Genomic DNA, 25,448 nt, shown 5'->3' on the forward strand with positions numbered 1-25,448 from the left:
TAATCTGAGACAAATTGACATACAGAGACATCTTTCTATTCTGTTATTAATGCTGTCTTATATTTAAGTTGGAGAATAAATAAGATGAAACAGTCTTAAAGGAAACAAGCTGATCATTTTTTTTTTTATTAAAACACATGGTTCTTCAGATTTTTTTTTAAATAAGGACAGGTGATTTCAGCTTGTTCTTTCATACATCTCTGAGGAGCTCTTCGAGGCCTAAACCTGAAATGCTATTCAGTCAACGTCCTTTACTCATTTGTATGTTGCCAAGAGCTGATATTTTCTATTGCATCAACATCTTTATCAGTGAGGGCTTTATAAAGGCAGTTTTAAATTTTAAAGCACCATGTGTATCACTAGTGGTAGTACTGCTTGCAAACCATATAAGACAAGGAGATTTTGCTGTCAGGGGTTTTGTTACCAGAGAAATGTTCTACTAGCTGCTATGTCTGGTAAAAGTGAGGTACCTACAGATGCACACGAATTCTATGATAAAGGCAATTAAGGGGTATTTTTTCTCCTCTTCTTGTCTACTTTGTACCAACTATTACTGGTTCTAATAAAAGGTACTGTATTTCTGCATAAACTTTGATATGATTTGGTTTGCAGGTTGCTCCAGTTTTATCACTTGTGGCTTTCCTTTGCTTGGGTCATTAAAACCCGCAAAATATTAAAAAGCATGTAAGGTGTTACTCCTTTTTCTCACATTGTTATGCTTGAAAATGAACTGACTTTGACTTCGAGGCATAGTCAAAAGAAGCATAGTTTACGTGCAGGCAGATCAGGGGAAGGGTTTATTCTTCAATATAAACAGGGTTATGTAAGCTGGGTGGCTGCCCAAAGAATCATATTGCAAAACTCATCAAAATATTTGCAGAAGGGTGTGGTAATGGCAAATATGAATTAATTAGTTTAACAGCTGAAAGGTTTGACAGAGGGCTTATCATAAGCAAACCTCCAGATAGGAGTGCCAGTTGACTTATCTAGCTTATTTAGAGTTTTCCCCTTTGCTTAAACCTGATGTTAGTAACTACATTCTGACCAATTCCTTAGGTACCGTCTGAGCAAGGAAAGCAACCTTAAACTTCCAGTTCCTTTCCACTTATGTGTTGTGTTGAGTAGGAGATTAGTGTTGGGTGTTAGCTGAGGGACTTCTGCTCTGAACATGTGCAGGTGCTAACGTCATCCTTCCGATGTTGGTGTATTTCTGCTGAAATTCCCTCTGGAGTTTAGATGCAAGATTGGAATGGGAGGCCATCCCATGTGGATGTTTCTGGCTTTTACCTGTAGTACAAGTCCCTCATCTCCCTAAGTCATCTCCTAGGCAGTACTGTGGGAGCATTGGTTTTGATAAAGCTTCAGCAAAAGATGCCTGGGGGGAAAAAAAAAAGATACAGAGAGAATGGGGAGCCTTGCTGAAAGGGAGGAGTCAAATGCATTGTAAAGGAAAATCATATTTCGCTTGGGTGGAAGGGGAGGAGTCATTCAAAAGTAATCTCTTTAAAACAGAAAACAAGACTGTCATCTAATTTGTAAGATGAAGCTAGGGCAAAGTGTCTGCCATGAGTTTTAATTTTGCTTCCTTACACTTGTAGGTCTGTTGCTTGCTGTGCTGTTGCTTATTCTTCCAAAAGTTTATCAGTTTCCATTAACTGGAAGCATTTTTTTTGTTCCACGGTTTTCTCAGGCACATGTTGTCTCCATCTCCTACAATGAAAGCGCTAGTCTTCAGCTTCTGTTTTAAACAGCTCAAGTGGTAAATCCAAAACCTCTTTCCTACCTTACTGGCGTCTACATGAACTATTTGGTTCCTGCATTTGGTTCATTGGTTCTGAACATTGGTTCATGAAAGACCATGTTCAGATGCGTTGTAAGAACTTTCCACCTTTACACCAAGGTGGCAAGTGATCACACAGCCCTCTGTCAGAAATCTAGACAGTTTGTTCATGGTGAAAACATGGAACACATTAGTTCCCTTTTTCTTGCCCCTAGAGAGGTATCTATCAATTCAAAAGTAAGTCTGGCCATCTTATCAAGCAGACACGTTATGGAATGATTTCTCTTTATTACTTTGCTGTCATCTTGCATGGAAACTTTTCTCCTCCATTAATATGGAAAAAGGATTTCTTCATGATACCCCAGAATTATCTTCTTGAACCCCTTTTTCTCTTCAGTGGCCAGTTTCTTGGGTGTGTCAGTGAAATTTGTCTCCCTGAGGTTTCTGTCTATTTTGGTGAACTGGATCTGAAGTCTGAGGACCTTTGGCCAACTGCACCATGCATGCTCCTGAGAATGTGTACGTCTGCCTTCTTGCCTCATGATGGTCATTTTCTTGGTATCCTGATTTCTTACTGATTTTTTTTTTTCAATTGTGTTAATGTATTTTCACACTGCTTCTTCTGTTATGTAAATCAGATTGCAGCTGCAGTGTTCTGGTGCTGCTTTACAGGACAGTCTGTGTAAATGATTTCACTAGATTTAGTTAGTGCTAGCGAAACACCTTGCTGAGTAATTTCTTTTTTCCTCTGTTGTCAGAGTGATTCCACTGTAATTAAAATTATTTTATTTTGTTCTTTTCTCCCTTTTCCTTCCTTAGTGCTTCATCAATATTAAAATGTTATCACTTTCAAATTTTCATTTTTTAAGGAAAATGATGATGAAACCTCCTCTACTTCTGGTTGAGGCAGACATGTCCCATACTTCCTTTCTTCTTAAATTTTCTTTGTTTTACGTAGCTTACTTGAAAAACCCTACTGTTAATTCTGTAGAAGCGGAGTTAATGCATCAAACAATCAAATAGTCCTTAAGATAATTTAGCAGTGCAGCCTAGTATGACTGATGGTTTTGTCTACTGGCCATATGAAGTCCTGAATATAAAAGAGCATGTTTCTTACACTGTAATACTTTTGATTACTTGGTGAATGATGAGTGCATATTCTGTTAGCCATGCTGAATAGTAAAGCATGTTAGAGTGGGATGAAGGCATAGTCAGCTAGCGTAGGAAACTGGGTTTAAGACTCTGCAGTTACTTGAAATTTCTCCACTCTCTGACAAATATTTCTGCTGCGAACAAGGATACAGGCCCTTTCTATTCCAACTGAAAAGTTGGACTAGATGCTCTTTTGAGGTCCCTTCCAACTTGGGCTGTTCTGTGATTCTACATAGCTGTGATTTTACTTCTTTGTGGGTACTTCAGCCTAGCATTCAATTAGAATGGGATGAGTTTTCCATACCGTATAGCACTTTGTTCTGTAGTTCCTTTTCTAAGGAACTTTTCAAGCATAATTCATATATATGATGCCTACTATTATTATTATTTTTAAACTCATGATTTTCTAATATCTTATTCTGAGTAATAAATTACATTGGGTGGACACTTGTTCAGTTTCACTGACCTAGCCGGTGTGAACACTTTGATCGTTTCAGATCAAGACAGAAATGTGTGCATCAGGTAATATGTTCTGGGATGTGGTATGACAGCAAGGAATGATAAAATTGAACTATGACATGAGTAAGGACTGGATGTTTAATAACTGAGGTGAGGCTTCTCAGATCAAAAAGTAAAGAGAGATCCTCATATTTCAGTCTCTAGAGGAATAATTTACATTTAGTCTCCTGCATTAGGTTTTCTTTGAAAAGATCCAGAACTCAGCATATGCGTTTCATGTAAAACGTAATCGTTTCAGGTCATTTTTGTGAGAAGGGTTTGCTTTTTTCCTTTACAGTTCGGTGGAAAACAACTGTATCTAAAATTCCATTTAAAGAAATCTGGAATTACTAAGACTGTTATTGTGGAGCTATACTTAAGCTAGGTGCGCATTAGCACAGCTATGCAGCTTTGCTTGAGAAGACCGAGGAGTACAAGGTTCCTTAGTGATGGTGAAATCAAGGGATTAAATGGAGATACTTCATGTGAAGGTGCCAAACAAAAATGCACCTCTTCTGGCATGGTGTGTGAAGTGGTAGTAGCGGGGAAGGAGAGGCTCTCTCTAGTACACCTGGCTCTGCCCCTGCTCCTTGCATGTATTAATAAATAGCTGAAAAACCTGCCAGGAAAGACCATACCTATTCTTGTAGACTACCTGTCTCTAACTAGGAAACTGCTGAAGCTCCCTTTCCTTTAGGGCAGGCGGTGGCAGAGGGAACTTAGGGAATACTGCAGTGCTTGGTGATAACCTCCCTTGTTTTGGTAGGTGCTTTGGTAGGTGTGAGCGTGGGTGGGAAGCAGACTGCAACAGAGAAACATGGACAGGAGGTCTGTAGGGCTTGAATCCATGGAGAGGGGGTGGGAACCAGAGGCACGGTTGGAGGGGATGGGATGAAGAGCTGGGGGCTGGAGGGGCAGTAAGGGAAGGAGCGTTGTGGAATAATTACTAAATTGGCCAAGAAGCCAAAACCGCTTGGCCCCTTTTCACGCAACAAGAGTGCTGCAGGCTGAACGGCTGCCCGTGGTCTTTGGGCAGAGCATGGTCCCAGATGCGGAGGAGAGAGCAGAGAGGGACCAGAGTAGGACTGGATGGACTGAAAGATTGGCCTAGAGCCAGACCAGGAGTTTCTCACACTTGTTTTATTTTCTGCCTTGTCATACCCCTTTTCCTTTTTTAAAGTACTTTGAACCTGGTTGCCATCTTCTGTTCCTCTCTTATTTCTAGATCCAGTTCAACAGCTGCAGAAAGGTTTAATAGTGTATGAAGAGCCTGACATTTCCTCTTCGGCCTCCCTCTTCCCCTCTCCTCTGTGCAAAGCTCTCTAATATGATACACCATCTTCTGCAGACTTGTGGATGTTCAGAGGCATGATACAAGTAAAACTAAGATGAGGGAATTGTTGCCGTGCTATTTTAACTCCTTTGGTTTTACTTTTCAGTTTACCGTTAAAACTTGGAAGAGAATAATTTTGAAAGGTTCATCTAGTAAACCTGGTACAACATATCTCATCGAAATTGACCTAGTTTAGAACTGAAATTACTTTGTCTGAATTTCTATTTTGGGATTTGAAAGTCTTATAGCTGTTTCAGAGAAGAGTTTGCTGCGACATTGGTGAAAGTCTTTAAAAATCATTGAGTTTGATGTTAAGACATCACATCTTATGCAGATGAGATGAAAGAGGCAATAGGGCAACTGCTCTGTATGTGGGTTGCCCAGGAGATTCCTCCAGCAATAAAGTTTGTGCTTTTGCTAAGTATGTTTTTGAAATTTTTATCTCTGCCTATTTGATGCTGGATGTGTTTAGCTAGGCATCCTCCCCAGTGATGCTAGCAAAGAGTCTTCATTGTACCGTCGACTGTTCAGTGCTCTTATAGTAAAGTAATTTTTGCTTATATAATTCAAAATTGATAGAAATGTCAGTGTTAGTCTTGATTCTCTAGTGTTAGTGGATGAAAAAATACAGTTATAATTGAAATACTAGCTTTAATTTCATCCTGTATAAGCGAATTATTCAGTTAATTGGAACAAGCAGCCTCTTTAAGATGACTTTTCATTCTTGCTAGCTTTGGGTAAGTTAAAAATGAACAAAATACGATGATAGTAGATCAAGTGTCTTTAGTGTGTACTTGTTAAAATGTTATTTTTGCAAAGATGTTTAGTGTGAATGAGGGGAGTTAGCCTAATTATCCAGCTGCTTTTGCTAAAAGCTAAGGTAATGATTTGCATAGTACCAGAATAAAATAATAAGTTCACCAAGCTTGTGGAACAGGATTTTTCTGGCACATAATTGTGTAGCCTAAGAGGTAGATGCAATATATTAGTATTTTTACCAAAAAGTTATGCTTTTCAGACTCATCCATGGTGGTTTTGTACTGTGATGTGTACCCACCTTCTTTGAAAAAGCAAAAAGGGAGATTTAAGCTGAAGAAACACAGTTGTGATTTCCAACAGTGTCACTGATTTTGTGCCTTATGCTAATTTAAAGGGAACTTCTGATGTTCATTTATGTATATTTCATCACAGTACAGCCGTGATTCACAAAAATCTGTTCTGTTAGTTTTGGAGGAGGAGAGAGTTCTGGTTTTGGATTTGGTAAGCTTTCATGCAGTCTTATGCTTATTTGGGGTCCCTTCTCTTCCCTGCTCCCCCTGCCCCCAGTACTGGTGTGGCCAAATAGCACTGCTCAAGTTGCACATGGCTCGGGAGCATCCCACAAGCAGCTTGTCATCTGATGGTTGATTATACTAGTCAGCTCGTTTTCCATCTTATTTTCCCTGTATGTTCAAGGGTTAAACCCTTGTGCCGGATGCAGCAGTGTCATCGACTACAGATTACGCTAACCAACTTTGCTGGGTGTCCTGGTTTCAGATAGGATAGAGTTAATTTTCTTTCTAGTGGCTGTTGTGTTTCAGATTTGGTATGGAAGGAATGTCGATAATGCATATGGGTTTAGTTGTTGCCAGGTGATGTTTGTGTTACTCAAGAACTTTTTTCAGCTTCCCATACAAGCTGAGAGGGAGCACAGACAGAACAAGCTGGCCAATGGAATATTCCATACCGTAGACATCGTAGTCGGCATATAAATGGGGGTTGGCTGGGGGGTGGGAATCCAGGATCACTGCTCCTGACGGGTTGTGGCAACTGGTCACCAGGTGGTGAGAGCGACTTGTGTTGTATTACTTTTATCTTGTATATTCTTTTACCATTATTATTGTTATTTTCCTTTTCTGTTACTATTCTATTCAACTGTATTTATCCCAAGCCATGAGTTGTTTTTTTTTCCCTTTTCTTCCTCTTCTCCCTACCCTTCCTGGGGGAAGGGGAGAATTGAGCAAGTGGCTGCGTGGTCCTATTTGCCTGCTGGGGTTAAACCACCACACCAGGCACATGGGATCACAGTGTGGGAAAGGGGCTTGGTTGTGCGTTTATGAGTCCTGATTCCGAAGTTCTGTAGTGACTTGCTTTTGTAACAGCTTCAGGAGTTCAAAATAGGGATTCGTGGGCTATACTGTGCCCAGGCAGAGAGACAGTTTTGGAAAGCTGGGTACTGAACCGTAGGACTGGAAAAGCTAAGGAATTATGAGTAGAGCATTAATCTCTTTCTTCAACTTAAAACTGATAACTCTCTTTTGGAGAAAAAAAATGGGACAAAAAATAATAATCTCCTGCTCTTTTGTTGCCTTCTTCACCAAAGGTCCCTTGTGACAAGATCATGCAAAATTGACATGATGTTTGGCATGTTGACCTTCCTAATGTGTAATGTTGTTGTCTGAAAATTTCATAAGCAGGCAACCTGTTTTAGGAAGACTTCCAGCTTAGCTGCTTGTCCTGTTCTCTTTTTCACCACCATAGTGGTGAAATCCACATTATCTGTTGGCATCCGGTGCATTACCTATTTGTATCTGCTCTTTTATTGGCTCAGGCTTTGAGGAGATGACTTGTCTCAATCTTTTTAATGAAATATGAAGTTGTTTTTTACTGTTTCCGGACCAACACATCTTGCTGGATTCTTGACTTGTGGTTACATAAAACTTTTGTTCACATGAAATGTAAAATACAGTTCTCAAGTGTTTTCACCACTCTTCGAGGATCAGATATGTTGAATCAATTCAGTTGGTATACTAAATTTGCTTTTCTTTTGGAGACAAAATTCTGCTAAAGTGTTTCAGGGAATGTTATCTCCTTATATGGGTAGTGATGAAACGTCATGTTCAACTGCTCTCCATTGTGGACACTTCTGTTTCTTTACATGGCTGTCTCATTTGCCCTATTGGGAAGTGCACTTGATGTTACATAGCCTGTTGTCTACTTCAAAAGCACTTTCTACTTTGGAGAATAGGAAGACTCCATTAGGTGAGGATGTTTGTTCTTTCTGTACAGCAAATTGTAAAAATGGGAGCACGTATCTGGAGTTGGATTAATTTCTGAAAACTTAGATCTGTGTGATTTATTAAATGTTCTTTACTTTTCTATTACTTAGGCTTTTATTTTTTTCCCCACACACCCTCCCTGGCTAACTCAAGGTTGCCGTCTCAACTTCCAGAGATGTTAACTCTCAGCTGCAAATGGGGACCAAAAAGGGATTATTGAGTGCATTCACCTAGTGGTGTGTCGTGGTGACAGGTTCTCCCCCCCCGCCTCTCGTGCACGGAGAGGAGCAGGAGAGATAAAGAGATTTATGAGTTTAGAAGAAGCTAAACTACTTTAGGAAATATTCATAATATAAAAAGGAAAATAATTAAGTAGATACAGTATATAGAAAACCGTATTAAGCTCCCAGGATGATGTCACCGGCAGGCACTGGGGAAGTCCCAGGCTGGACTCAGCGATGGGTGGGAACCGAATTCCAGAGTTAGAGTCAGGAACACATGGATCGGGATCAAAGACAGATAAACAAGCAGGGTCCTCCTCGGACGTCAGCCATTGGAGGACGAGAGTTGACCCTTTGATCCCTCAGCTTTTATACTGAGCGTGGGGCAGATGGGATGGAATACCCCTGTTGGTCAGTTTTGGGTCACCTGTCCTGTCCCATCCTCCCTGCAGGTGGGACCCCTCTACGCTTTTCTGCCTCCGACCCTCCAATGGGGCAAGTAACGAAATTAGCTGACCTTGGTTGTTACAGCAATAAGTATAAGCAAGAGCCTCTCTGCATACCATTCCTTGGCACAAACTGTCTTATCACTCTGAACGAACCGTTTCAGACACAACATGCTGTTTATTTCAGAGGGTTAGAAGAGGCCTAGCTAAGTAATTACTGAACAGAAAGTTGGTTCTGTTTTACCTCAGATCAGGACATGGTATTAACAGATACCTGAGAAAGCTGGTGTATAGCCACTGATCCATTCAGGAAGATGATAAAACACTTTTCCTGAGGATATAATATTTAAACAGAGTATGTGAAAGTTCGTTTTGATTAGTTGAGGTAGAACTGGTATATTCAGTCCAGTTACTGTTTGCAGACTTACACTTCAAATGTGAAGACCCCATCTTACTGAAAGATTCTAATAAAAATCTCTTCTAATTGCTAGACTTTTTAATAATAAATTACCCGTTTCTTTCTTGGTATACCCTTCAGGTGAAGGGGAGGGAGCAGAAAGCCCATGAGAGAAAGAGGAATCCTTTCTTACTTGTTAAAGTAAAAGCTTTACTTTCAAAGGAGCTGGCACAGATTCCTCTTGAGTGATGTCATCAGTTCACTGAAAGCTGCTTTCTGTAAATATTTGCATTTTCACAGAATCATAGAATGGTTAGAGTTGGAAGGGACCATAAAGATCATCTAGTTCCAAACCCCCTGCCATGGGACACCTCTCCCTAGACCAGGTTGCTCAAAGCCAACTTGGCCTTGAACACTCCAACTTCCAACACTACAAATTCTGTGGGCAACCTGTTCCAGTGTCTCACCAGCCTCAGAGTAAAGAATTTCTTCCTGATATCTAATCTAAATCTAACCTCTTTCAGTTTAAAACCATTACCCCATGTCCTATCGCTACACTCCCTGATAAAGAGCCCCTCCCCATCTTTCTTGTAGGCCCCAATTAGGTACTGGAAGGCTGCTATAAGGTCTCCCTAGAGCCTTCTCTTTTCCCGGCTGAACAACCCCAACTCGCTCAGCCTGTCCTCATAGGAGAGGTGCTTCAGTCCTCTGATTATCTTCGTGGCCCTTCTCTGGACTCACTCCAACAGATCCGTGTCCTTCTTATGTTGGGGGCCCCAGAGCTGCACGCAGTACTCCAGGTGGGGTCTCACCAGAGCAGAGTAGAGGGGCAGAATCACCTCCCTCAATCTGTTGGCCAGGCTTCTTTTGATGCAACCCAGGATGCAGTTGGCTTTCTGGGCTGCAAGCACACATTTACAGCTCATGTTGAGCTTCTCATCAACCAACGCCCCAGTTCCTTCTCCTCACGTCTGCTCTTAATCCATTCTCCACCCAGCTTGTATTTGTGCTTGGGACTGCCCTGACCCATGTACAGGACCTTGCACTCGACCTTGTTGAAATTCGTGAGGTTCACATGGGTCCACCTGTCGAGGTCCCTCTGGATGGCATCCCTTCCCTCCAGCGTGTTGACCGCACCACTCAGCTTGGTGTCATCAACAAACTTGCTGAGGCTGCATGGTGCAGCAGATCTTATATGGCTAAGGAAGGTTTACTATTAAACACAACACTAAGCCAAATAGCCACATAAGTTCGTAAATTTATGATAGCTTATCGTGGTTTCACCTCAGATGGCAACAAAGAACCGAGTGGCTGCTCTCTCAACTCAAAGGCAAAGCTCGTGGGTTGAGACAAAGGCAGTTTAACAGAACAGCAAAGAAAACAAGAAAACACCAACAATAACACGGATAGAGGAATATACAAACATGATTGCAGAACCACCACTCACCAACTGAACCTGGGACACCCTGTCCTGCTCCCAAACTGCAGCTACAGACTGGGCATGGCTCATGTGGGATGGAATACCTGTGTCCTGCCAGAGCCTGAGGAGAATTAACCCTATCCCCACCGGAACCAGGACATAGGTTCATACAGAAAAAACCTTACAACTGCACTGTAATTTTACATATGTTGTACTTGGTATGTAGTTAGGGTGATGGTTGGACTAGGTGATCTGAAAGGTCCCTTCCAACCTAGGCGATTCTATGATTCTACTTCTGAATGTGATCATTCACCAATCGTAAAACAGTACGAACTGAGGAGAGTCCTTTTTTGTTCCTTGTGTTCTTGTGCCTTCTTGTGGCTGTGCATGACGTGTACACTCAGAGAACACCTGCAGAGGTTTCAGGTCTTGGTTTTGTACTTCAAGTGTAGATATATGAGGAAATAATATTGCAAGTGTAAGTTCCTAGTTCAAATTTGTATAGTCCTTGCAGATGTATCAAGAACCAGCAGGGAGTCTCCTCATTTGGGAGGTTAGGGAGTGATAGGGAATATTTAATAGTTACTCTCTGTCTCTTTGATTTCTTATTTCTGATATCCTAGAATGTGAAGGTGAGATACATCTTCCCGAACATTAGCCAGCCTAAAGGTAGGCGTCTGCTCTAGGTTATCTGTGTAGAGCCCTGTTCTAGACAGGTCTGGAGGAAACGACTAGAGAGCAGATCAGTTCCTCTTATTTTTTTTACCCTTTATGGGGATGGCAAGATCCGTAATCCTTTAATAAGTATGTAAAGTACCCAGCATACGTAAAGCAGTAGTTTTATACAGCTGAAGCTGACAGAGTAATTCTGCCCTTAATATCTGCAAAGTTTCTATTAGAGAATTGCGGAGTTTTTGTAAATTGAGAGTCTTCTGAGTATTGCGCTATTAAATGGGAATATTTAACAGATTAAATAGGAAGATTAAACAGATATGCACGTTCCTAAATTTTACCTAAGTTGGTTGTCTTGTTTTTAGACTCAAAAGACATTTTACAGAATAGTTCGAGCTTTATTTAAAAGGTGGAGCAGTATCATCTTTTCTGTTCAGGATGTCCAAGTCCAATGTGTAATTGTAACCATCTTTGCAGCGTTGCTCTTTATGTCTAGCAGTAAGCTGGGAGAGGATTGGTTCCCTCTCCTCCCTCTGCATAGATCGGGCATACAGAACACCTAATGACAAATGATTGTAAACCCCTGCAAGAAGCAAAGGAGTTTTTCTGTTACTCAGAAGCTTCTTACCTTCCATGTGAAATGCTTATCAGATCAAGCTAGGTTTTAGTTTAAAAAACTTAAAATGCAGTTGGAAGATTTTTTAAAGGTGTAGACTTAGGGCTTCAGTAGAACTTGTAAGTAGGTGCCAAGTTTTATTTGCAAACCTGAATTTGTACTGAAATAAAACTCTGTTTCAGGTGTGGATCCCTCCCTGCAAGCAGAGAACAGAGTCCCAGGCTCTTCACAAGCTACAGCTGCTGTATCTAAACAGCAGAAATCCCGTTCTACCAACTCGAGGGATGAGCGCTTCCGATCTGGTAAGGAAAAGCAATGTAGCTAAAACATCAGGTATCTCAAGAGGAAAAGTGTACCAGTAAAGCAGTACCTACACGTAAAGAAAAAGTTGAAAGTACTTTGAAAGAAGGGAAGAGTTAATGCATATTTTTTAAGTATTTCTATACATGGATGGTTTTGTTCAAATCCAGAATGGAGGAAATGCTAGAAATTGTAGACATGCCTTCTGATGTTCTTTTACTGTGAATTTTACACCATGCTTAACAACTTTCTCTTGTTTGCTGATTGGGTGCCCAGTGTGTAGAACAGTTATCTAAACATTCAGGAAACTACAGTGTGTGGGTTTTGTTTTGTTTTGTTTTTTTTGGTTTTTTTGCTTGGTTGTTTGTGATATTTTGTTAAAGGAAGTTTATGGGATTATCGTATTTACTGTAGCTCACTTTCAAATATTTCCTGTGTCCAGTTCTGGGCTCTCCAGTTCAAGAAAAACAATGAACTACTCGAGAGAGTCCAGCAGAGCGCTATGAAGATGATCAAGGGACTGGAGCATCTCTCTTATGAGGAAAGGCTGAGAGACCTGGGTCTTTTTAGCCTGGAGAAGGGAAGGCTGAGGGCGGATCTTATCGGTGCTTATAAATAGCTAAAGGCCTTGTGTCAAGAGGATGAGGCCAGACTCTTTTCAGTGGTGCCCAGCAACAGGACAAAGGGCAATGGGCACAAACTAGAACACAGGAAATGTCTGAACATGAGGAAAAAATTCTTTACTTTGAGGGTGGCAGAGCACTGGAACAGGCTGCCCAAAGAGATTGTAAAGTCTCCTTCTCTGGAGATATTCAAAACCCACCTGGACATCATCCAGTGCAACCTGCTCTAGGTGAACCTGCTTTACTACTTTTTGACTGTAGATGATCTCTAGAGGTCCCTTCCAACCCCTACCATTCTGTGATTCTGTAAGGCAAGTGCACAAAAAAGGGAAATGTCACAATGGATGTTCTACTTAATTTTAAATGGACGCACTGTGACAAACCTGTTTTGGAAACTTCAGTGAAAATATCAATATCGTCATCGCATCCTGTTTCCATTGTTACATTTCAGGTGGCTGAAGTATACTGTTTACCTGTGAAATTCTTGTCACAATAATGAGAAAAAAAAGGTGTTTGGAAGCTTTTCTCTCCTAAATACTTTTGGACTTTTAACTGGAAATTTTTCTCTTTGTTTTCCATGGGTAATTATATGTCTTGGGTTTGGAGATGAGAACTGCAAGCAATAACATGCACTGCACATCCTTAATATGTTGTTGGTCTTGCGTCACCTTGCTTTGGAACTGCTTGGGCATAGCGGTTGTTACATTATATTTGCATTGCTGACATTTAAAACCTTGCTCCAGAAATGGACTTGATGTGCCTTTATGGGTTCCTTATGAATAATTGAAGGATGAATGAGACTTCTTAAATATTCTGAGGATGTATATGGACTCCTGGGAAATATGTATTCAGCTACACAAAGAAGAAACTTCTGAATGTCAGGGAAGATTACATAGTATCAAAATTAACTAAATGACATGTTTAAGAGTATCTGCAAACTGGTCATTTAAATTTATTTTTGCATTTCAAATGTATCATCAATATAATTCTACTATTGAATATGTGTCGGAGAAAAACCAGATTTAGTGGTTGAATTACAGCCATGATGTCCAAGTTACTTTGTAACTAAATAGATTCCAAATAAATTACAAGCAGTCATAAATCTGACAGAAATTAATTCCTTTAAAATGGCATGTGATGTTAAAACTAGCAGGAATATAATCTGCAGAAGAGCACAACTATAACAGGGAATACTTGGGAGCCATTAGCTGAGAGAGCTAGGAGGGTATAGAGCAATATGCTGTATACGTGGGCAATTTTCCTGTCTCGGAGCCTCAGCCTTCTTTAAAACAAGAAGCAAGTAAACAACCCTGCCATATTACTGGTATTGTTTGGGGGAATTTTGGCATAGGGCTCATTAGTCTTACAGTGCAAGACGTGTACAAGTGGGTGAGTATTAACAAGTTCAGCTAGCATACTTGTTATGAATAGATGTGGCTTTTAAATGTTAGTCTAACTGTCAGTGCTAATTAGCAGTACTTCCTCTTTTTCTAGAGTTAATATTTGTATGGCCTTGTTGATTTTAAAATTCTTTAAATCAACTTTCAGTGATTCAGAAGTACTGCTCACAGTCTCATCAGTCTAGAGCATAGCCGATATTTTTACTTCTCAATATGAATATTTCTGAATGATCCTAAGTGTTCAGGCTATCCTGCCAGTGGGCGGTTATTCAAGATGAAGCCTTATGTGTGTGGGTTTTAGGTTATTTCTTGTACTTATCACTGGCAAGTGCCAAAAACCTAGGTAGTACTTCATGTGGATGGCCATGTCCTTCTGTGGTTTCCCATCACTGCTCCGCTAACTCATGTTTTCATGAAAAATTCTTGCCTAGAATGTGTTCTTCACTTTGAAATTTAAACCCTTTGGGAAAAAGTTCTTAGTTGTAACATATGTAATTGGATGTCTTTCCTGTTAGTGATATATGACAAGGCTTAGTGTGCTCAGGTGGTACGAAAACCAAATAGTGGTGGTTTTGCTTGACTTGATTGAGGTTAAACTTATGTCTGTGCAAGGTAATATAGATATAGCTTTCAGAGCCTGTATCTTTTCCCCTTTTTCCTCTCTTATTTTTAGAAGAAAAAATCTTCAGATTTATTGCATTAGTGGTTTTCTTCTTTATCTCAATGAAGAGATAGACTGAAAGAAAAACGCAAGCCGTGTGTTGCATGTGTTTTTACTCCTTGAAAGTATTACTACTTTGATTCTAATAGATGTTGAATCATGCAGTTGACTCAAGTCTGAAAATGCTTCATGTTGGTGTTGATCCTCTTTTTCATGGCTACTCATGCGGTGAGATATATGTATACATAGAGCATGAATAGAAATGTTGACATCTCAGAAAACACCAGTTACTGTGAAGTAGCTTAACTTTTTTCCCAATGCTTGGTCATAAAAAGTTGTAGTTTCGCTTCACAACACAGTCCTGATTTATCTGAGAAATTCTAGCTATCCTAAAAACATTTTCTGCCTAAAGAAAAGATGTCCACTACCACTGGCTTGAAATGTTACCTTTTTAAATTTCCCTGTATGTTGACGTTGTGAAGGTATAGGTTTAGGCTGTAGTTCTGGATGCTATTTCTTCTTGTATCAATTGCCTGCCTTATTTATTCTTTAGAGTTTTGGGGGAAGTGGAGGGTGTGTTTCGTCTCTTTTTTATTTCCTTCCAGTCTTTATTTCTTTTTTCCCTTTCTTTGCATCTCAACAGTCCTGCTATGACCTTTTTAAGAGTAGCTGATGAGGGTGGAATGCAACTTTTCACAGAACAGGATCTCTTTCTGGAGCAATTATAGTTGTTTTAGAACCAAGAACGTAATTACTTAAAATAAGCAAGTGAAACAATTTTGCCTTTTTATGCAATTCATCTGTCATTTACTAGCTGTGAGCATTTTTTTTTTACAGTTTCCAGGAGTTGTTGTCCATTTAAATTAAATATAGTTTTTATTATCCACAGATTTTTGTCTTCAAGCAGTAGATATTACCAAAAAAATTCCAACAGTGAAATGCCATTAATAAATACTGTAGGCTACTAAATTACTTAAGAGTTATCAGAACAGCAGTTAATATTACAGTGATTTAACTAGGTTTTCGTTCTGTTAAATGATGACAATGGGATAAAGTAAGAAATACAGAGACTTTGCAAGCACTCATCCGTGATAAGCGCTAAGACCCTGATACCCTCAATTCAGAGGACACTTGTTGATGGGTATGTTGTTATTACTGCTGGCTTTTCTTTTAGGGAGGGTGTGTGGTTTCTGGTGGAGGCACGGTGCCTTCTCCTGTGTTCATGAAGTTGCACAGCTGCCTGGTTTTGGATAAGCACCCAGATGAGTTAGCTGGTAAGCCTTTAGGTGTCTGAAATAGCTTTCACAGCAGCTATACTTGCCACTCTTGCACTTTTTTCTGGTTATTGTTCTTCAGCCTGTTGGATATACAGCTGTAATACACAGACTGTTCTCCCAGCTTGCCTGGGACAGGGTACAGAGATGTATCTGGGGAGCTGCTCCATTTGAGGAGCAAGCCTGCTCAGTGTGCAGGGGTGATGCCTGTACAGCAGCATGCAATATACAGCAGCTCTGTTTTTCATTTCTTGTGATAGAGCTTGATCCCGCACCAATCCTCTGTGCTCTGCCAGCCTTCCTGGAGTCATACTAGTTGGTTTGGTTTGGTTTGGTTTTTTTTTTTTTTTACTGGCAATCCTTGTCACAGAGATGCAATCATATGGGACACTTAGTTTGCAGCAGCCATTTGTAGAGGCAGAGGGTGCTGGTTGCTTTAGCTGCTGATATCTGGAGGTTGGTGAGCAGCAGGGAAACCGGTCAACCTATGAATGCCAGTTTTTCTTCAAACAACTGGAGAAATACTTTCTCCTGTGCCTAAGGCAGGCACAAGAATCAGAGGCTAATAAACAAGCAGAGGCTACAAACAGGGAAAAAAAAAGCTCTTCTGATAGCTGGAGGGTTTAGGGTGTAAGAGTTTCATGTTTTATTTTTATAGTGCTGATTTAACTCATCGGTTCCTTCTGTACTCATTAAGATCTGTTTCCAGCTTGAAATTTTTCTTTTAATATCTTGTCATAGAATCATAGAATGGTTCGGGTTGGAAGGTACCTTAAAGATCATCTAGTTCCAACCCCTCTGCCATGGGCAGGGGTGTCTCTCACAAGAGGTCTGTGATTCTGTGACTCTGTATTTTATATATATTTTAAATACAACATTGAACAGATTATCTGGGCGGAGCTGCAGACTTGAAAAGCGGCACTGTTACTGTGAAGAACTAGGTGGTGTCTGGAACCATACGCACAGGACTTATTTTGATTTTTCTGATTCGTTTGGGCAGGCTAAAGGAAACAGTTTGTTTCTCATGTGGACTTATGACTAAGAAAAGCAGCTTCCTGATTTTTGGTTAAGAGTGGATTGTTTTTTTCTGGCATTTCTCTTAAAGGCGCAGTGTTCTTCCAGTACTGGGGTTTTAACTTGCTGTTCTCAGGGTGTCTCTTTGGTCTCATGTATTGCAGTAAGTTGTGCTGTGTAGTCAAGGACCAAAAGTTAGATTCCTGAAGTCAATTTTGTGATTATGCTTTGAAGCAGGGGGAATTCTTACATGTGAAAATGGAACAGTTTTTATCTAACGTAGGAAAAGATGTCAGATTAAGCTATGGTGATTTGTGTCTGATTTACTTAAGAGTAGAAGTTCAGAAAGAAATTCATCGGTCAGTATTTGTCATTGAAGTTGGTTAGAAATATATTGCATGAAGCCTTCTCTGTCGAGGTCATGCTTCTGAGTTTTTGGGCAGCATTTGTAATTTGTCTTAAAAATGGAGAATGGAAGAGTTGTCCCACAAGTGTCAGGTTGTTTATCCAGTGCATTGGGGCACAGCTGCCTTTGGAATGTGTTTCGTGCCAAGACTCCCTACAGATTCACATTGATGTGCTGTGCTTTGCCCTTTCGTATGCTTTCCTTCTCTGTGATGCTCAAAATATATAGTGATTAGCTTTCCCATGAGCTATCTCTTGCTTTGTTAAGGTTAGCTGGAATTGATCAGCGTATTTAAAATAAACTAGGAAGAACCTTGTGCTGAGTATAACCAAAGCATGTTCAGGACTAGTACCAGAAGTGGTGCCTTTTTTGTTTGGTTGGTTTGTTTTGTCAAAAAGGTACTACAGTACTACATGAAGCTTTACTTGTAGACGTCATCAAGGCTAATCCCTATAGGTACAGGGCAGAGAAATTGCTTTTTTTTTTCAGTATGTAAGTTGTGTAAGTGTATGTGTGTCGCATGTCTTGAGTTTCATACCTACAAGTCTATCAATGTGTTATGTATTTGCAGCCTTAGATGGAGAGTTAATAAAAGAATACATCTTTTTGTCAAATTGAACAGTTTCATTCTGTAATTCTTGTATAGCAGCTTCCATGTGAAAGAAATGTGGTAAGACGAATGCATAATCACATACTTGCTTTTGGGCCCTTTGTAACTATGCGTAAGTGTTTACATGTTGTACTTGTTTTTCATGAGTTTTAATCTTAGATCATAAGTTAAAGTATATTTTTAGTCTGCCTCATTTCTCCTTGACGTCTGTTCATTTCTCATGAATTTTCTTTCTACATAAGGTTTAGCTTTTGAAACCATTGTAATTTATATGTCAAAGAGGAAAATCTGCTGAAAGCAATTTAGAATTATTTGAATTCATTAAATTTTGACTTCAGTGTCCTCTTGACTGAACAACAAATTCCTCTTCAATATCAGGTTTGGCTTAAAAATAAGAAAAGTTAAAATATACTCAATGAATATATTAAGGTAATTTTTGCTTTCAGTAAGGTGGAAACAGTTTGCGTCTCTTCCATAATTCTTTATTTAGTCTCTTCTTTCTGTTTTTTCTTACTTGCATTCTTTTGTGAGAGCTTCAAGTATACATTTTTCACTTCTTTTCCCATTGTGAATTTTGAAGGATGAGGAGTCCAATGGTGTTGGTAATATTAGCATCTGTGTTGAAATTTTCCCCCATAGCTCAGAACTAATGTGCTAGGTATTCTGTAACTTCGGTATTGATTTTCAGGGTGTTCTTCCTAGGTGATACTTGCAGAGCCTTTTCAAGGTGATTTCGTGAGGAAAATATGTTGACTTCACCCTGCTTATATCCTCCCTTAGCTTTTGATACCATTGCTTCTGAGATGAATTTGAGTCGGAGGCAGGCATAGTAAACAGTTTACGCCTAGTAAACAGTTTAGTCCTACTAAACACCATTGAAGGAGAAACAATCCATAGACTTGTCACAGCTTCAGAATTGAAAACCATGTTACTGTAGTTTAGCTTTGGATCTTTCTGCTCTCCAAGAAGTGCTGCTTCCTCTGAAGCTGAGAACCTACTCCTTTCTGCAAGCTAAGCAATTGGGCTATACAAGACTAAAGCCGTTAACGGTCATCGTGTGCGATTCAGCCTTTGGATTTCAGCTGTAAAAGATGGCATTGATGTATATTATGTTTTTAGAAAGAAATACTGATTAAGCTTAATCTCTTAACCTTTTTTATGTTTTCTATATAGATGTCCACACAGAAGCAGTACAAGCAGCACTTGCAAAATACAAAGAGAGAAAAATGCCCATGCCTTCAAAAAGACGGTCTGTTCTTGTGCACTCTTCGGTAGAAACATACACACCTCCAGGTACCTATTGAATTAACATACGTAAATCTTGCCAGGTGAATGCGATAGCAAAATGTAAAGAGCGAATGCTAAGTTGTAAGTATGTTGTGATACAATTTTCATGTCTGTATTTCCTGATAATCAGGTGTTAGTTGGATTTGTTCTTTAATGTCTTGTCTTAAGATTTTTAGTGTCTCATCTAGAGATACTGTAGCTGCTAAAGGTGAAAGCAATGACAGAGCAAGCAGTTTCCCGTTACACGTTAAGCATGTTCTTATGTAATGTCTCGCTTGGAAGGAGATAATTTTGGCAAGAACGTCAGAGCTGCAAATACCTTATTTCAAGTTGCATAGGATTCTTCTTTTAAGAGTTGAAGGAAATACCAGAGCATGAAGTTGCAACTGTGAGCAATTTAAAACATTCAGAAAATCATATGCTCTTAATTGTTCAGATTGTTTAGGTTGGAACGTTTTTTTTTCTTTTCTTTTTTTTTTCTTCTTTTTTTTAGGGGGAAAAAAAAAATAATCTTTCTGTTGTCTCACAATGAATTCTCTATAGGTTAAGAAAATCTTTCTCCAAATAACATGTTGTGCTAGCAAGTCAAGTGTTTTGGGGACAGTGTCTTGTATACAAAGAAGAGGAATTTCCCTAAGCTCTTAAGTTTTGAATTATGTCCTCTTGTCTTTTCTGATATGGCCCGGGAGTAGAAGCACACTGACCTCTAGTGCCCTTCTCCATCAATTTTATTTCTTATCCACTTTCTGTAAAAGAGCAGTTCTGATGTGCTCCTCTCTTGCTTCCTGGGTTATATTTCTACTTTCTGTTCTTCCCATTTAAAGGAAATTCTGTTTTTCTTTGCCAGTCACACACTTTTAATATTGTTTTTGTGGGTTCTCTGGTTATTTCATTATGTAATAAATAATAACCTGCTTCTGTAATCTTATATATGGTCTTTCTTCACCCTTAGTTTTTGCCCATAAGATATGCTAAGGTATCATGCATTTTGATTAGCTTAATCTTCGAGTACGTCTATACTCAAAAGCTCAGGAGGGCAGCTGTTGCAGCAGGGTGGTTATCATGCTCTTGAGTTTTCTTGCATGTGTGTTTGTTTAGTATGTTATAGTTGTCATGAATTGCATAAAGTGAAATCCTGGAGAAAATTAATGCGTAGCAACCATCTGTATACTGAGGCTTTGGGAGAGAGTCCCTGAGGTTTCTGTTTATAGCTCTTCACGGCAATATTCCTTCCCACTCTCCAAAATAAACTCTGATGGAGCAATCAGTGGTGCATTTCACGTAGCATCATTCTGCCCAATTCTCTCAGAGACCTCTAGTGTGACAAATCACAATGTGCTTGGCATGAGGTGTATCACAACAAGAAAAGAACATGCTGCTGTTCTGCCTAAGGTGTACAAAAAATAGCTGGCATCCAGAAGCTCTGCTGAGGGTGGAGGACAGCTAGGCTTTCCTGTCTCCCTTAGAATTTAAAACTAGAAGGAGTCTCCTTGCAGTTTTTTTGAGAGAACCAAAATATTATTCTCTTTTGAATACCTTCAGGACAGATTTGAAGCAGTGTCCCTGCGGTTACTGCTGCACCCACTCCGCCTGAGGTCAGGGCTCTGTGTGCTGCTCTGAAGGAGCAAAGTCTTGGGGGGTGGTTGAGAGACTCTGTAATGAGATGCTGTGGGTAAACTCTTAGGTTACGTGATAAAAGTTTTCCAGCACACCTTCACAGGAACACAGAAAGTGGCAGGTGGGGGATCCCAAATAATACCCTGCCCCAGCTACTCCCAGGCATGTCCCAGGAGCCGTCAGCCTATCAATCACAAACTCACCTCCGCAAGCCCAGGGGAGCCCGGGGAGCAACAGCAGGTGCGAGCTCAAGTTAAGGACTCGGGAGAAGAGTCACCCTGACTAGGCCCCTCCTGGGGCTGGCCCAGCAGACCCTCAGCCCTACTGTCCAGGCGCAAAACCCGTCCACTCCAGAGCACCTTCTGAACTGAGGGGACATGCCGTGGAGGGTATGGGACTCATGATGGGATGCAGGCCAAAAGTATTTGGGGACTGCATGAGGCTTGTTATGGGGTGTTTAGGTGAGGAGCCACAGATGCGGAAAGGGGTAGATTTAGGTGATTTGGGGAGGAACAAATGTGGGGAAAATAGCAGCGTAAGGGGCTAAAAAGGGCTGGTCATGTATAAATGGTACACTTGTCTGGCCATGCCCTGCAGCTGACCCTGCAGTCTGTCCTCTCCTCCCGTTATACTCCATTCCTAACGCCTCTCCTGGGTGAGGGACTCTGTATTCTGCGTGCATGGAGTGGCGGAGTCAGTCAGTCTACACAAGCAAATGGGGCAGGACGGCAACCTCAGGGTCGCATGTCCAGGTGCCAGCAACCGGGGAGACTGGCATCCAGGGGCAGCTCCTCGGTGGACCCCGTGTCTGAGCCCAGCTGCTGGAGGGATCCGCACTGGACTTGCCTGTGCATATGACCTCCATCCTGCTCAGCCAAAGAAGGGAACGGGATGAGGCCACGGGGATCTGCCCGTGTTTGTGTGAGTGGTTTTGTGTGTTTGTGCTGCTGGAGAGTGTCATCTTCTAACATGCCTGCACAAGTGGTTAGCAGAGAAGACAAGTATATTCGCATTGGGCTTTAGCAGGATACAGAAGCACCCTAACTAATATATTCTGAAAGAAGTATTAAGTGTCTCTGGGATCTGTCATGTCGTTTCTATGTGACTTGTTATGAGATACCTCTATCTTTGTAAGAAAACGCGCCACTAGATGGGTTCTGTGTCATGGGAGATCAGGCCATTCAGAAATATTCTGAGGACTTGCTTCAGCTCTATCATTTCACAAAAATAATTGTCTTTTTATGGGCCTGCCTTTATTTGCAAAGTTGGCTCGGCAAGAAAGATCTGAAATTGCAAAGAACTCGAGTAGTGCTGAAGCATCTAGTTTTGTTGTCTTAAGTCACTAAACCACTGCTTAAAATCTCAAAACTTCTCTATTAGCAGAAGTTAATGCAATTAAAACTAGGCTTTCTTAAAAACTGAAATTTTGTTACAGTTACCATCAGTCACCAGGCAGGAAGCATCAGACCCTAGTCACAATGTGACGTTCAGAACCAGCTCCTGACTGGCAGTAATGGAACTGCTTTCATCGGTCATCCTTCTAAAAATTTTAATGGACTTTTGGTTTTGCCCCATCAAGTCTCTCATCCTTCCCATACGGATTTCACACGATCAGAACGTGAGCTGTAGTCTTAATGCAAATTTGGTCCAAAGGGTGGTGGTTTCTGTGGCTATCTTGGGTCAGCTCCCAGCCAGGAAGAGCTGCAAGCCAAGTACATAGCATTCTTCTTACAGCACACACAGAACCACTAATTAACTCTTGCAGCTGCCGCAGAGCTAGTTACTGATGTTACCTTGCCACTGTTCTGTTGTAATTACGTTTCGATGTTAGAGTGCTTTTACTACTGATCCTTCATTTTTATACACAGTTAGTATTTTACATTTAAAGTGTATTTTTCCCCCCCTCAGCTTGTGTAAGGCATCTGAAAGCATAGACATTTTTGAGAGACCTCATTAAACTTGTATGGGGGTGGGTGGGGGGGGAAATTAGTGGTGGGGGGAGAGAGGGGGAGGGGGCCGAGTATCTGGGATGGGGGGGGGGAGTGGGGCGATACCTCCTATCTTGTTCTGTATTCCTGGAATTGTTTATTTTTGCTTTCTGCCTAAAAGAAAGGGAAGGTTGCAAGCCCTAAGGGGCAGGTTTGGATCCTCTCCAGGAGCAGATGGAGTCAGCAGCCAAAAACGACAACCATGGCAGTAAGCAAGAAATATCATACAAGACACAGACCCAGGAATGGCGATCCACCACAGCTGTATCTTCTCAAAGATCAATTGCTTGTGTATTTTCATTCAAAATTGCCATGTTTGACTAGGGATGGTCAAGAGATCTGTTAGAGAGATCTAACTTTGAAAGTGCCAGCAAGTTAAATAGGCTTTTTATGAAATGATTCTATTTTTGTGTTTTTAGACTGCTTAAGATCAGTTATTCTGAAGCTCTTGGAACCACACATATTCTTGAAAAGCAGAAAATTAAACACCTGGTAACTGAAATTTGTTGCTAAATATGAGGAAAAGATTGTTAACGTGGCTTCAACAAAATTTGTAGGGAATTGTATATAGCTGAACAGTTATGTGTGCAGAGGATAAAAAAAAAAAAGCCAAAATTAAGGTTGCAGAATTTCTGATATAACCCACCTCACTATCACCCAGGATTTCCATGTGTGGAAGGGACTCTGGAGTATAGCAACGGACACCCTGTCTTTTTCAGAAGCTGTTTTTCAGCTCCTGCTGAATTCTTAGTTGGTCCGACCATTATGCGTGACTTAAAACCACTCTTCACAAACTGACTCGATGTGAACTTGATCAGTATGTGGACACTGCATCGTTTTAGGAGCTTTCCTTTAATTACCCCGGGGAAAGCAGGCAGGGCGTATAAAGGATCAAGTTCTTAAAATGTAGCAGTCTCTTTATGAGGGCAAGATTTTTTTTCTGTAACGAAAGTTTCTGGTTTTCACTTAAAATCAACAGGGATGTATTTTCATGATATTTAAAAAGACCTTTTTATTTGTTATTGAGTGAATAATAAATGTGGAAAGATTACGTGGCAAAGGGAAACTTCTGGAAAGTTGTAAATAACTGAATGTTAATTAAAATAGGAGCCCTTTACCAGACTTCTAACAGCAACAAATATACATCTAGAATGAAAAGATGCTTTACTAAGCATTTCTGTGTAGTGCTCATTGATAGCAGTTTATGTGGTTAAAATGCATACTTTTAAATTCCTTTAAGTTATTCTTAAATTAATGAAATTACTCTTTCATTGAACTTTATAGCACTTTTTTAGAGCTTTTTTTAGTAATAAGTTCTCAAAAAATTTGTCAAAAGAACAGAAAAGTGAAGAAGAAAATACCCAACAACAAACGTGATGGAATTTATTCAGGTAGGATGAGATCCAGTTTACTTGTTCAGAACAGAAATATTCATTCAGTGGAATGGGTATGGTATGCTCACTGAGAATGGTAAGTGAAGGTACTAGTAGGTCCCTTAGGTAGGAGCCTTTTTTGAGTCTTACGTCACTCCAAATACAGGAGGTAAATGAAACTTTGCTTCAAGTGTGTTCTAGCTATAATGTGTAGAATTTGTTGCATTAACCTGAAAAATGGCAATGAGCAGAATTTGTGCATTTGACTATACCATTTGCTTAATAGCAAGTGTAGCACATGAGAAGAACATAGAAAAGCTTCATGTTCCCGTCTGTTGGTCATTTCCACATTACATGCCTGTCATCGTTATTTTAATCACAGACACATCGTCAGCATCAGAAGATGAGGGCTCGTTACGTCGGCAAGGGCGGATCACCTCCACTCCGTTCCAGAGCCATTCCAACGTAGAGCCCTGGCTTAACCGGGTTATTCAGGGCTCCTCCACCTCATCCTCTGCATCCTCCACCTCATCTCATCCAGGAGGGAACCCTGCTGCTGCTTCCAATACTACTGCCACCGCTGCTGCTACTGTGCTTGCAGATCTCATGGCACACACCCAGCTAGGTCAGTAAAAAGAACCTGTGTGGTTGGAATAAAATCAAATTAAAAATTCCAAAGCAGGGCTAAACACAAAAGTCTTCACCAGAAAATATCCATAAATAGCCTTAAAATGCACAATCCGCAGACCAGGTATGTATGATATATATGTATTTAATTGCAACCAAACCAGTTGCTCATGAGATCTGAATATGCATTCTTCTTGGTAAAATGCTTGATTTATCAAGAAACTAAGGTTCAGTTTTACTGGATTCTAAAGCAGAATTTCAAAGGGATCATATTTTTGGTGCATGCTTTCCCATCTGCATGTATTTACCCTGGATAATATCAGGTTAGGGATTTCAAAGATGACTCAATTGGTAAACACCCAAAAGACTAGAAAAACATCCAGAATCTTTTGGAAAGTTATGAAATCAGACATACTGACAAAGCTAGATTTCAAGCTCAAATGTGACTTTTTTTTCCCTTTTAATTAAAATTTAAGTCATGAATAGTCTTTTATTGTGCAACTAGAGTGAAAATGTAGTAGTACTGGTAGCCCAAAATGTAAATGTGAGCTTTGTCTCAGTCTCTGTAACGCTGGAGGTCCAGAACTTCAGGTTACTTTTTTTTGTCCTAAAATGCAGAGCACTAGTATTGTGCTTTTGAAAGATTTAGTAGGTGGGGAGAAAGGCTATCTCTTCCATCATGGAAATAATTTTTA

General features: G+C 40.3%; 1 protein-coding gene across 7 annotated transcripts in view; it reads left to right on the forward strand.

The window, feature by feature from the left end:
- The window catches only part of DIP2A (disco interacting protein 2 homolog A), a 130,677-nt gene that overhangs the window by 47,556 nt on the left and 57,673 nt on the right, over window positions 1-25,448 (forward strand). For 6 of the 7 annotated variants that reach the window (XR_010072097.1, XR_010072099.1, XR_010072098.1 and 3 more), the window contains exons 3-5: window positions 11,756-11,875; window positions 19,035-19,154; window positions 24,509-24,751. Coding sequence is in view for 4 of the 7 variants with exons in the window: in XM_063342379.1 (XP_063198449.1) it covers window positions 11,756-11,875; window positions 19,035-19,154; window positions 24,509-24,751 (483 nt within the window). In the remaining 3 variants the exon portion in view is untranslated. The remainder of the gene's footprint in view (window positions 1-11,755; window positions 11,876-19,034; window positions 19,155-24,508; window positions 24,752-25,448) is intronic. The other variant, XM_063342381.1, reaches the window with a different exon arrangement.

Source organism: Chroicocephalus ridibundus, chromosome 7, assembly GCF_963924245.1.
Source record: "Chroicocephalus ridibundus chromosome 7, bChrRid1.1, whole genome shotgun sequence".
Taxonomy (NCBI): domain Eukaryota; kingdom Metazoa; phylum Chordata; class Aves; order Charadriiformes; family Laridae; genus Chroicocephalus; species Chroicocephalus ridibundus.